The 13309-nt window shown below is 41.8% G+C and overlaps 1 protein-coding gene across 1 annotated transcript in view; it reads right to left on the reverse strand.

The window, feature by feature from the left end:
* The window catches only part of lipf (lipase, gastric), a 41492-nt gene that overhangs the window by 11127 nt on the left and 17056 nt on the right, over window positions 1-13309 (reverse strand). The window contains exons 3-5 of the mRNA XM_059652937.1: window positions 7528-7642; window positions 1405-1603; window positions 82-209 (exon numbers count right to left, since the gene is read on the reverse strand). Of these exons, the coding sequence (XP_059508920.1) occupies window positions 82-209; window positions 1405-1603; window positions 7528-7642 (442 nt within the window). The remainder of the gene's footprint in view (window positions 1-81; window positions 210-1404; window positions 1604-7527; window positions 7643-13309) is intronic.

The following is a 13309-nucleotide window of genomic DNA, read 5'->3' on the forward strand; positions in this document are numbered from 1 at the left end:
CCCCAGAACACTGTTTGGGTTAACAGTCCAGTAAAAATACCAGTAGGCCATCACCGCCCCATCTGATGACAGTTTGCTAACTGTGGGTGTTTGACATACCAATTGTTGTTCCCTGGGAATGACCAACATAATATAACTGTTGTTGTGATGTTTTTTGAAGGATGAAGTTAATCACTGCTGGTAAATCTTTGGTGGCCATTTCATCAAAGCTGGAAAATATTTATTATAAAGTTTATTTGTGGAATACCAATACTGTTAAAAGACCATATTATATACACACAAACATGTAATCCATTCTTCTGAACATCTAATCCAAGTAAAAATTTACCAAACCACAATATGTTAAGTGTAGCCAATTCATTCTCAAATCAATGTCTCAGTATTAGATGCATGGAAGCAAATATTATTCAAAGCAGCTACCATATTAGTGTATATTATCTATAGTAATGCACCATGTAGGAAATGGGCAATAAGTGCTGGCTTAGCCAATGGTGCCCACATCCCGTGAACTAAAGAAAAAACCAAGCATTATGATGAAAAGCTCATTGGTAAAGATATATGTGCTGGCATGGATAGAAGACTGGCTAACTGGAAGCACAGTTGGCAAAAATTGGATTTTTTTTCTAGACTGGCAGAATGTAATGAGTGGTGTGCCACAGAGTTCAGTGCTGGGATCTCAATTTACAAATTACATAAATGATTTAGACAACAGGACCAAAGGAATGGTTGCCAAATTTGCTGATGATGCAAAGATGGGTACATGAGTAAATTATGAAGTGGACACAAAAGCATACCACAATGTCATACAAGTAAAATTAACATGTTGGCAAAGATGCAGCAGAATGTGAAGTTGTTCATTCTTGTGAAGCATTCTTGAAAGGTTATCAAATGTAGGCAGGAATGTAAATTTGAGGCTACAGTAAGATCAGCCATTCAAGATGGGCAGTTATTTTGGTATTCTTAAAAATATTCAGTACCTCAACACAGATCGACTGGTTGATTATATTACACAGAAAACTGACTGCCAGGCTTGTCACCATTACTCTAGTGATTACACCCCGTAAAAGGTCACTAAATGGCTGCTAGAATATTATTACACAATGCAAAAACTACCTTCTTTTTATAAAAGACAAGACCAAAACAGAACTGGGTTGTTTGGAGGAGATAGCAGGATGTGTCAATTCATTTGGTTAGCTCTCTTAAATGTCTGACAGTATCGTTCAAATAAAACACCTACACACGTCTCTTCAAAATGGGAAATTATCCAGACTGAGTTAAATACACACAACAGCCTTATCATATTTAGCTAGCTACATGACTATTGTCGGTAGAAATTTTAAGTTGTTGTTAAAAAGCATACACAAAATGTAAACTCTTATAGTAAAATAAGAAAAAAAATCATACCTGAAATTCCAGAATGCCTCCTTATATCTTGGAATGGTTTTATGCTTCCGTGACCATGTATTTCCTCGACTATTTCCAATCCATACATCAAAACCAGCATCTGCTAATATGAAGCCCAAGCTATTGTTTGCCAGGTTTGTGACCCAATTGCTTCCAGCAGCCAGCAAGCCATGTTGCAGAAATACAACTGGTCGGACTCCTTAAGGAACAAACAAAAATATTTTCTTTAAATGCAAGCAAAACAAAAATACTGTTCAGTTAAAAGGAAAATACAAGTGGACCCATTACTTTTGATCCTCTTCAATAATGCAAGTCTATAAAAGCAACTGCATGGATTGTGCATCAAGCCCATTTAAGAGACTGGTGTAGTTCCCCAAATTCCATATGATTTTGCCTGACTACCTCGTTGAATGTTTTTAAGGCAAAGACAGATAGATTTTTGAACATAAAGGAATTAAAGCATTATAGCAACTGGGTGGGTAAGTGGAACAAGTCCACGAAAAGAGTAGCCATTGAATCCAAGTATCCCTACAGCATGGAAACAGGTCAATGGCCCAACAAGTCCCCACAGACTTTCCAAACAGCAACCCACCCTATCCCTACAGCCCTGCATTTCCCATGACTAATCCACCTAACTTACACATCTCTGGACACTGTGGGCACTTTAGCATGACCAATATACCTAGCCTGCACATCTTTGTAATGTGGGAGGAAACTCTCAGACAGAATGTACAAAACACCACACATACAGTTGCCAGACGGTGGAATCAAACCCTCGTCCTTGGAGCTGTGAGGCCACAGTGCTAACCGATGATCCACCATGACACCCATGATCTCATTGAATGGTGGAGCAAACTTGAGGGGCCAGGTGGCCTACTCCTGCTTCTACTTCTGATGTTCTCGTGTAATTCTGTATTGCATTTCCAATCTAACTTCCATTAATTACATTGGCCGTATCACACGATTTTTTTAATGAACCACCTGTACCATTGACATGCACAATTGCAATTTATTCTTACAACCTGCATGATGTCCATATTTTTGGCCTGGATTTTCACAATGATTTTCAACACTCTACCTTTGTGAAAATAGCAAATATAGTTGTAAATTGGAAGCCCAGTTCCTGAACATGGCATCTTCCACTTTTGTTTGGGCAGCCATAGGATCAAGTAGCATTTCACACATGCACAATCGCAGAAGAGGCTGCCTCTGCTTGTAATTTGGCAGATCAGGTTGCGCACAGAATAGACAATATAGGAGGCAATTTGAAATTGGTAGGTTTTACTTAGACAGCCAGTGTACTCACTTCTATATCCTTTGGATATAATCCTGAGAGAGTTTGGGAGAGAGTTAAGCTTTTCTTTTGAATTGTCAAGCGTAGTAATGAATATTCAAAAGTGCATAAATGTATCAGGGCTGCCCACACTGAAAGCAGCATAAAATGGCTGAAAACAGTTTTTAGTTACTTAGAAATAGCTCGTTTGGTGTAGTCTGTTTTGAAGTAAATCATAAGTTGTAACAACAGTTGCTCTGTAGACAGAATATATCCATGGTAACAGATTAAGATAGTACACACAGGGTCATGTTAGACATGCAACTTGTTTATACAGAGACAGTTAGATAAGGAAACCCTTGTGTATGCCATACTTAGTTAATTTAAAATTTGAGATCCATCACAAACAGATTTACTCTAATTAAGCCTTCCAGATAATCAGTTACAGAATTTGAATTAGTTGTAGATTTTGACAAGTAATCTTTTAAAAAAAAGATTAAAAAGACATTCCACGATATAAAAATAAAATCCTCTGGACAAGACAGCCCTAAACAATAAGGGAGGCTTCAGATGCAGACGTTAGCAGTATTGGACTGTGGTTAAATACAGCATGCATTGTGAAAGACCCACAGATAGAGGGTGAGATCATTGAAGACCAAGGGTTGTCTGTAAGACTCCCCGTCACTGACCATGCAGTCATATAATTAATTTGAATGTGTACATATGTATGTAATTAAGTGGTAATATGGTTTGTTTGTAATAGTTAAAGCCAGGCTGAAAATATTTGTTCATTAAAGAAGCTTCTAACCTCCAGATGCGTAATTTCAAACTCTGATGCTGGAAGAGGCTGGGTGTCAAGTGATTTATTTTGTCATCCTGCCCCAAATGTTTTGGAACCATGACATCCATTAGACCAAAGAGTCCTGTCAAATTATGAAGTTCTTAAAACTCCTGCCTGCAATTTAAAAAAACGTCTGGGCAGTTTAAGAAAAATTGCTTGCTATCTCATTCTGTTCATTAACAAGCTGAGGATTGAACAATTGATTTCAGAAACATATATTTTGTTCCGTTACCCTTTTAAAAACTGGCTACAATATATGTGGCAGAACTGGTTTTCTGCTCAGCCCATCTCTACACTTTGTAGATCCTGCACCCATTCTGGAGCTGTTCAGCATGACTCCCATGGAACTCCCTAGCCTGCAGTGAAAATTCCAACTTCACCAGATCAGATTTGTGGAAGCAGGAGAATTCCCAACTTTCTTCTGTACTGTAGGGATTCTATAATTCTGCGTCCCAAACCTGAGAGCAAAACTTCAGCCCTCTGCATTCACATTTCAAGCAGACAATCTTTATGATCCAGGAAAAGGAAGCAGTGATGAGAATTTCTTTTAGAAGCTAATTGTGACATGCACGGAACTGAGTATTGTGCATAAAAATGACTCAATGTTAAACTAAGCACCAGCTTTTATTAGGCAATAGCTTTGAACATAGAATTTTTGGTCTTTTACAGTTTGATTCTGCTCAACTGGGATACGTTACATGTTCTACACTGTATCATTTTATACTGTCATAATCAATAGCATAAAATAGGATTTCAACCCAAAAATAATAGACTCAAAGAGAAATGCAAAAATTCTGGACACTGTCCTGCAAATCCCATCAGCCTTAACTTCACTGCATGTCTTTTAAAATGTTCAAATTCCCCTTCTAATTCATTCTGATAAAATTAAGTTTCCTTCAATTTGCTCCATGGCCTTTACAGCCCTCACAAAGCTGTGCTCTTACAATTCTAACCTTTTCAGATGCACGTTTTTAATTCACTCAAACAGCAGCTTTGTCTTTCACTTCCAAGTCCATTACCACTGCAATTCCCTCTTTAGACATTTCTGGCTCTCTATGGTAAGTGTCTGGTTTTCTACACTAATATCCCATGTGGTTAATTGTAAAATTTTATTTCATAACTCTCCTGTGAACTGCCGTCCACTAAGTCACTTCGAGAAAGAGAACAAGCTTTTGAACTACAACTAAATTAGTTGCACGCTGTTCCTGTTTTCAGGCCCTGTTTTAGAAAGAGGTTTTGTTCATTTTCTGTTTTAAAACACAGCAGTTTCTGTTCTTAGCCACAATTGTTTCTTCTGTTCTCCTGAGCTAGATGGTTCATGCCATGCATCATCTTTGTAAGTGTTACCATCCCTATATGCTTTACTCAGGTGACTATTCTCCACATATTACTTGAACATGGAAGGGTTGGTTTCACAGCTGAGAATGACCCTGTTAATGACCCACATGCAGACTTTACATCAGGGATTACTGGAAAGTAAAAAAAGAATGGAGCCACTTGTAATACCCTCAAAGCAATCCTGAGTGCTTAAGACTCAGTAGGCTATTTTGCTAATCTGAAAGCTGGCGATCGTGTCTCGGCAAATCAATACAACTGAATGGGATCCATTTACCCACTTAAGTGCTTCAAATACAGATGGCTCAAGGTACTCCACAAAGAAAAACAGATTTTGGACAGTACTGAAAGAGATAGAAGAAATGAACATGCATTGTCAAAAGACCTTTCTAAAAAAAAAGTATTTCTAAAAGTGCAAGAGGTTTCGGTCCGCCCGACATTAATTTGGACAAAATATCTGGTTCCTCCATAATAGATGTGGTGTATTTGAGTCAACATGTACAGGGAGACTGCCGAGTGTTCTCACAGAAGAATGCATGTAAATAACAAAAAGGATGGAACCTGGGGATAGTCTGACATCCAGATGGGAATTAGAGAAAAAGGTAATTGCTAGAGACATGCTGGCTATATTGGGGCAAATAAGATGGAATTCAGCACTTAGCACAAACACAAACTTTTAATATATTCTTCACTAATTTACTTTGTGATGGTTTACTTCAATTGCAGTTTGGTTTGAGTAAATAATACATACAAGAATTTTAACATGCAGTTCAGCATTTCTTTTTGACATTTAAATCCCACAATGTTTTATACGTCACATTTTAATTGTTAAAATTTAAGACAAAGTCTCCAATTCATAACGTCTCATATTTCAAGATGCGCTATGAAACCAATGCACCAAGCTCCAGATAATGTTAACATCTTCTTGTAAAATGATAGTAAAATGAGACAAATTTCCACGTTGAACCTGAAAACCTTGAAAAATATTGGATAGAAGTTCCTTCACTGACCAATTACCAGGAAATCCATTGCTTATAGCACACGCACAACAAGGCCAATAAACTCGATTAGGTGCAGGAGAACCAGGGACAAGTGGGACAAGAGGAACAAGCGTAAAACCAAATCAATTCTCACTCACTGGAAACACTTACACCTCTGAATCAAAAGCCTGAGAGTACAAGGCTCAATTCAGAAACATGGAACACGATCCATGTTGCAGCTGCAGTGAAGCGGACTACACTGTCAGAGGTGATAATGGGAACTGCAGATGCTGGACAATCCAAGATAATAAAGTGTGAAGCTGGATGAACACAGCAGGCCAAGCAGCATGAAGGGTCTCTGATGAAGGGTCTAGGCCTGAAACGTCTGCTTTTGTGCTCCTGAGATGCTGCTTGGCCTGCTGTGTTCATCCAGCTTCACACTTTACTATCTTACACTGTCAGAGGTGATGCCTCCCCTGTTTATGCAGGTAGGCGGAGTTCCAAAAGCACCATTAAGGGAACAGCTTCACAAGCCAACATTAACTCCCCAACCAATATACCACCCAGGTTAAATGGTCATTTATCTCATTGCCATTTCAGGGATTTGCTGTCTGCAAATCTGTTGCAACATTGCTCAGCATTCTAATAGGGAGTGCACCATTAGCCATGAAACAATGTAAAACATAAAAACAGGTTCCGTCTTTCAGTCCACAACTTATCAATTAATCAATACTCAATATCTTTATCAAAGAAGTTCATATTTGTCCTTTATTCTCACTTCCTCTTTTGTTATGTCTCCAATTTGTCACCTTTTATGCCATTTCCCATACTACATCTTGAAGGACAATTAGAGATGGGTTACTAATGTTGGCAATGCAAGCAATACTAGCACCTCATGAACATGTTAAAGAATGAACCCCTCTACTTAACATGCAAGTTAAACTTTAACACTTCCATTCTTAGCATCCAGATACTGAAGCAGCATCCATCAGAAATCAGCCAACTATTAGTTTGGAATGGAAAATCATCTCTAGCAAGCAATTTTTGGGTAAATACGGCTCATCAGATTCACTCAAGATATCAATAAGTTAGTTTTCTTCTTGATTACATTACAGTCTCACTTGCAACTTCAGAAATCCTCAATCCCCATGTGCCTTTCCCCCATAACCTCTCCAAACAACCCTTATCCTGCAATTAGAGGCTCTAGTTCTTTTTTAAGCAGTATAAGCATTTATTCTCTCCAGTAAATCACCCCAAAGGCTCAGCTCCATACTGTGCCAACTTCTTACTGTCAGCATTAAATTTATCTATAGATCAGTAAAACCTGGGTTATTTGCCTTCTGTCTGTTTAATGCGAGACTTTTCTTTCTGGTAGCTTATTCACTTTGATTAAAAGGGGTATGGGTGAGAATATAGCAAGGGAGATGGTTGAACACTATTTCCTTGAACCACCATCAGCAGTTTACTATTTCTTTCACATATCTATATCACTTGCTGTTCATACACTGCATATTTCCCTTTTACCATTATCTCAAAAAAGTACAAGTCCCACTTGCAGCGACAAAAGATTACATACAATCCAATGAAGAAGCTTCGAATTCGAGCTTAAAACGTTAGCTGAAAAATGCGCAACCTCAGTATGTTGTGTTTAAACCCTTCTTACTGAAACCACTGAATTACCATTTTGCAGTTACCTTCAATAGTTCCTGCCAATCCATGAGGAATTCTGTTTACACTGAGGATATAGCCATCTTCAGTCACCACATCATACTCTTCACTTGGGTAACCACGGTAGGAGATAAGCTGAGGCTAGGAAAGCAGAAAACACAATTAGTCACTCATCTTTCAAAAAAAAACAATTGGAAAAAGGAATCAAAACAAAAGAATGATAATTAAAAGATGCTGGCTGCATTAGAACATTAAGACAGCTGCAATACACAATTAACAAAGATTTCAGGAACGAATCAACAAAAAAAAACGAGGGCTCGTGTCCCAAAAATCAAATAGAATTATTAGACATGCAATGATTTTGAGCAAACCTTTCTTCAAAAATAGTATTAGCAGCTTGTGCTTAAATGAACAGCCATGATATATCGAGAGGTATTTTTCTTACATCTCTTACTGTTAAACCATTACACCACAAGTGTCAATTCCATTTCTCTCTCTCCAATCAAGCGAATCAACAGGTCAGCAACTTAATTCAACCTCAAAAACGCCAAGACTAGACCACTGATGGGTGTCTCTACTGGTGGGAATCTAGTTTTTGTCCCTTCTTCATCCCATCAGCACTAAAATCCTGAGGCAGCCACTGTCACCTCAAGGTTGAGCCATCTTCCTGACCTCCCCAGATACCGTATAACATCTTTGTATGTTTCTGTGCACTACAAGTGTAGCAGCTAGGGGACCTCAGAATATAAGATCCCCGATGGACCAGGTTAACAGCCCCAATCAGGGATCCTAGGCTAAAAGACGTTAACAGGAGTGTCAGAGGCTCTATTCATCACAGCTAAATCAGAGGCAGCCAGATCACTGTCAAGTACTATGCATGTGTAGATAAAGGGTGACTCTGTGGAATTATTCCAAAAAGCATTCCAACAGGCCATACAACTGCCCTGTTTGAAAAAGTGTAATTGTACCCTTAATGTATTGGTTGGCTTACTATAGTTATGCGACCTTATCCTCTGCCATAAATACCTTCATGTGCAGTCTGTGGCAGATATTAAACACTTACCACTTGAAACATGATGGCACAGAGGTACAAATTAATATGTGGAGCTTCAGATTTGGAAGAGACACAGCTACTGAAAGAAACAGCAGAATAATTTTTAAAAAAGTCTGCGACTGGGTGAATAAAAACACCTGTGCATTTTCCACTGCAGAAATGAATGGAGACAAAAGAAGTTCTGATCTAAAGTCATTTCAGTCAACATTTTCACTTTATCAATGCCAACAATTAAATATATTCACTCTACTTAGATGCTGTAAGTCTCAGTTTAACATTGTTTGTTACAGACTTCCTGTGGGCCTGTGTGCTCTCAAGGTCTTTCCAAATGCTTCCACTCCCACACAGTTCTCCTTAGCCTTCCTCCTATTTCTGCTCTTGCCCGCAGGGACCCTACATTGAATGAATGACATTTGCTCAACAGCGCTCCAAGGGTTAAAATTGTTTCAGAGATAGTAGGAACTGCAGATCCTGGAGAATCTGAGATAACAAGGTGTAGAGCTGGATGAACACAGCAGGCCAAGCAGCATCATAGCAGCAGAAAAGCTTGACGTTTTGGGCCTAGACTCTTCTTAGTAAGAACAGTCTAGGCCCATAATGTCAAGCTTTCCTGCTCCTATGATGCTGCTTGGCCTGCTGTGTTCATCCAGCTCTACACCTTGTTATCTCAGAGCTCCAAGGGGATATCAACAAGTAACAACAGTGAAAATTCAGTTGCACAAATAGGATTGTTTGAGTACTCTCATGGCAAAATCCAACTATTAAGGGAACAGAAATTTACTCAAGAATTTACCAACAATCTCAGATTTTCTCATAAGAAAAGTCTGTTCTGCATTTTTGAAAAAAGTTAAAACATTAAAACAGAGATAATGGGAACTGCAGATGCTGGAGAATTCCAAGATAATAAAATGTGAGGCTGGATGAACACAGCAGGCCAAGCAGCATCTCAGGAGCACAAAAGCTGACGTTTCGGGCCTAGACCCTTCATCAGAGAGGGGGATGGGGAGAGGGAACTGGAATAAATAGGGAGAGAGGGGGAGGCAGACCGAAGATGGAGAGTAAAGAAGATAGGTGGAGAGAGTGTAGGTGGGGAGGTAGGGAGGGGATAGGTCAGTCCAGGGAAGACGGACAGGTCAAGGAGGTGGGATGAGGTTAGTAGGTAGCTGGGGGTGCGGCTTGGGGTGGGAGGAAGGGATGGGTGAGAGGAAGAACCGGTTAGGGAGGCAGAGACAGGTTGGACTGGTTTTGGGATGCAGTGGGTGGGGGGGGAAGAGCTGGGCTGGCCATGGGCACCCGCATGGGCCCCAGCTATGCCTGCCTCTTTGTAGGTTACGTGGAACAGTCCCTCTTCCGCACCTACACAGGCCCCAAACCCCACCTCTTCCTCCGGTACATTGATGACTGTATCGGCGCCGCCTCTTGCTCCCCAGAGGAGCTCGAACAGTTCATCCACTTCACCAACACCTTCCACCCCAACCTTCAGTTCACCTGGGCCATCTCCAGAACATCCCTCACCTTCCTGGACCTGTCAGTCTCCATCTCAGGCAACCAGCTTGTAACTGATGTCCATTTCAAGCCCACCAACTCCCACAGCTACCTAGAATACACCTCCTCCCACCCACCCTCCTGCAAAAATTCCATCCCCTATTCCCAATTCCTCCGCCTCCGCCGCATCTGCTCCCACGATAAGACATTCCACTCCCGCACATCCCAGATGTCCAAGTTCTTTAAGGACCGCAACTTTCCCCCCACAGTGATCGAGAACGCCCTTGACCGCATCTCCCGCAACACATCCCTCACACCCCGCCCCCGCCACAACCGCCCCAAGAGGATCCCCCTCGTTCTCACACACCACCCTACCAACCTCCGGATACAACGCATTATCCTCCGACACTTCCGCCATTTACAATCCGACCCCACCACCCAAGACATTTTTCCATCCCCTCCCCTGTCTGCTTTCCGGAGAGACCACTCTCTCCGTGACTCCCTTGTTCGCTCCACACTGCCCTCCAACCCCACCAAACCCGGCACCTTCCCCTGCAACCGCAGGAAATGCTACACTTGTCCCCACACCTCCTCCCTCACCCCCATCCCAGGCCCCAAGATGACATTCCACATTAAGCAGAGGTTCACCTGCACATCTGCCAATGTGGTATACTGCATCCACTGTACCCGGTGCGGCTTCCTCTACATTGGGGAAACCAAGCGGAGGCTTGGGGACCGCTTTGCAGAACACCTCCGCTCAGTTCGCAACAAACAACTGCACCTCCCAGTCGCAAACCATTTCCACTCCCCCTCCCATTCTCTTGATGACATGTCCATCATGGGCCTCCTGCACTGCCACAATGATGCCACCCGAAGGTTGCAGGAACAGCAACTCATATTCCGCCTGGGAACCCTGCAGCCATATGGTATCAATGTGAACTTCACCAGTTTCAAAATCTCCCCTTCCCCTACTGCATCCCTAAACCAGCCCAGTTCGTCCCCTCCCCCCACTGCACCGCACAACCAGCCCAGCTCTTCCCCCCCACCCACTGCATCCCAAAACCAGTCCAACCTGTCTCTGCCTCCCTAACCGGTTCTTCCTCTCACCCATCCCTTCCTCCCACTCCAAGCCGCACCCCCAGCTACCTACTAACCTCATCCCACCTCCTTGACCTGTCCGTCTTCCCTGGACTGACCTATCCCCTCCCTACCTCCCCACCTATCTTCTTTACTCTCCATCTTCGGTCCGCCTCCCCCTCTCTCCCTATTTATTCCAGTTCCCTCTCCCCATCCCCCTCTCTGATGAAGGGTCTAGGCCCGAAACGTCAGCTTTTGTGCTCCTGAGATGCTGCTTGGCCTGCTGTGTTCATCCAGCCTCACATTTTATTATCTAAAAACATTAAAACATTATGACTGTGCCACAAATTCCTACGTTGGTAAATTAAACGAAAGAAGACATTTTAAAATAAAGTAAAAATGTAATACCCTACAATACTGTAAGATTGAATGCATTCAATCTAGTGGCAAAAGTTGAGTGCTGCAGTGGACTCCCAGAATTATCTGCACTGACTGGCATCTGCACGTAGATGGAGCCCTAGGCCTCTTTCATTAGAAATGAGGCCAGCAAGCACCTATGAGCAGAGCTGGAAACAAAAGGAAGTCAAGGCCTGGAGCGTAAAGGTAAGAAACAAGGCTGGAGGTCAGGTGCTACACTCTAAGGCAAGGCATTGTTAAACAAAAATAATGTTAAGCAGTACAACATTAAAATGAGAACTCCCTTTACTACAATGGCAATGATGAAATCACCTCGCTGTGTGACTCCAGTAAGACAGACTTGGGCAAATCTAAAGCAACACAATCCATCTAGTTCCACTTGAATGAAGAGGCAATGAAGATGAGTAAAATGATGATAGGTGGAGATGGAGCCAGACAAAGAAAACAGCAGACAAAGGAGTGAATAATGGTGAGCCTGGGAGGAAGAAGACCTACTAATTCAAACTATTCGTGGGTAAATAAGGGTTAACTAGGGTAAAAATAGCCCATGTAAATGACAAGGCCTGGTGCAGGGTGGTTGGGAAAGGACATGGAAGAAAGTGCTAAGGCCCTAAATTTATTGATTCTAAAGGCTGCAAGATCCCCAAGCAGAAAATAAGATGCTCTCCTTCCAGCTTGCTGAGCTTCACTGGATCAAGGCTGAGACAGAGATATTGACCAGAGAACATGGTGTATTGAAGTGTTATGCAACTGGAAGCTCAAAACAGACAAAACATAGGCATTCCACAAAATGGTCGCACAGTTTGCGCTGCAGCTCCACAATGTGGAATGTAGAAGAGAACACATTGTGAGAAGTGAAAACTGCAGACTAGATTGAGTCAAGTGCAGATAAAAATCATTATTTCACCTGAAAGGTGTGTTTGCGGTCTTGGATGGTGAGGTGTGAGGAAGTAAATGGGCAGGTGTTACACCTTTTGAGGTACAGCGGATGAGTGGACCAGCATGTTCTAGATAAAACATACCCTGTGGAAGTTTGACAAGGACAGGGAGGTGAATGTGTCTGGTGGTGACATCCCACTGGAGGTGGCATAAATGGCAATTTATGATCCTTTGGATGTGGATGCTGATAGGATGGTAAATGAGGATAGGGGAACACAATCAGAGTTGTGGGCAGCAGATGACAAGGGGCGAGGCAGAAGTGTGGGAGATGGGTTGGACTGGCTCGAGGTCCCTGAGAACCATGGGGGCGGGGAATCTTGGTTGAGGAAAAACATAGTGCCAAGCCTGCTAAGTATCTCCAATTATTTCTATCTTTATTTCATATATCCTGCATTCACAGTTCTGTATTTTCTGTTCCTGGATATTGTCTTTGCTAGTGAATGCTGTAATCAATACCTGTTTGGGAGTGATAAAGTACCAACACAACCTAACGGGAAGCCATTTCAAAGTATCTTTCCCAAACTGCTTCTGCTTGCTCCAAAATATCCAAAGTAAAACGCATAACTTTGTTTGTTGAGATATCTGGACATGAAATACAGGCAAGGGAAACAGATGTAGGCAGTCAACGTGCTTTCAAGTCGAGTCGTCCCTACAAAGAATGGTGCGAATTCCAGGAGTGTGAAATCTTCCAGACTCAATTAAGAAAAAATTCTCTAGAAGTTGTTTACTCTGCAGAGACATTGAATTTGGAAGACTAGCGTCTTGTTGAAAACAATGCAGCAGGATGCAATTTTCCAAGTGCTACAGAAAGAAATGATGAAAGAAGGCCTAAAACC

The sequence above is a fragment of the Stegostoma tigrinum genome, chromosome 20 (genome assembly GCF_030684315.1).
Source record: "Stegostoma tigrinum isolate sSteTig4 chromosome 20, sSteTig4.hap1, whole genome shotgun sequence".
NCBI lineage: Eukaryota > Metazoa > Chordata > Chondrichthyes > Orectolobiformes > Stegostomatidae > Stegostoma > Stegostoma tigrinum.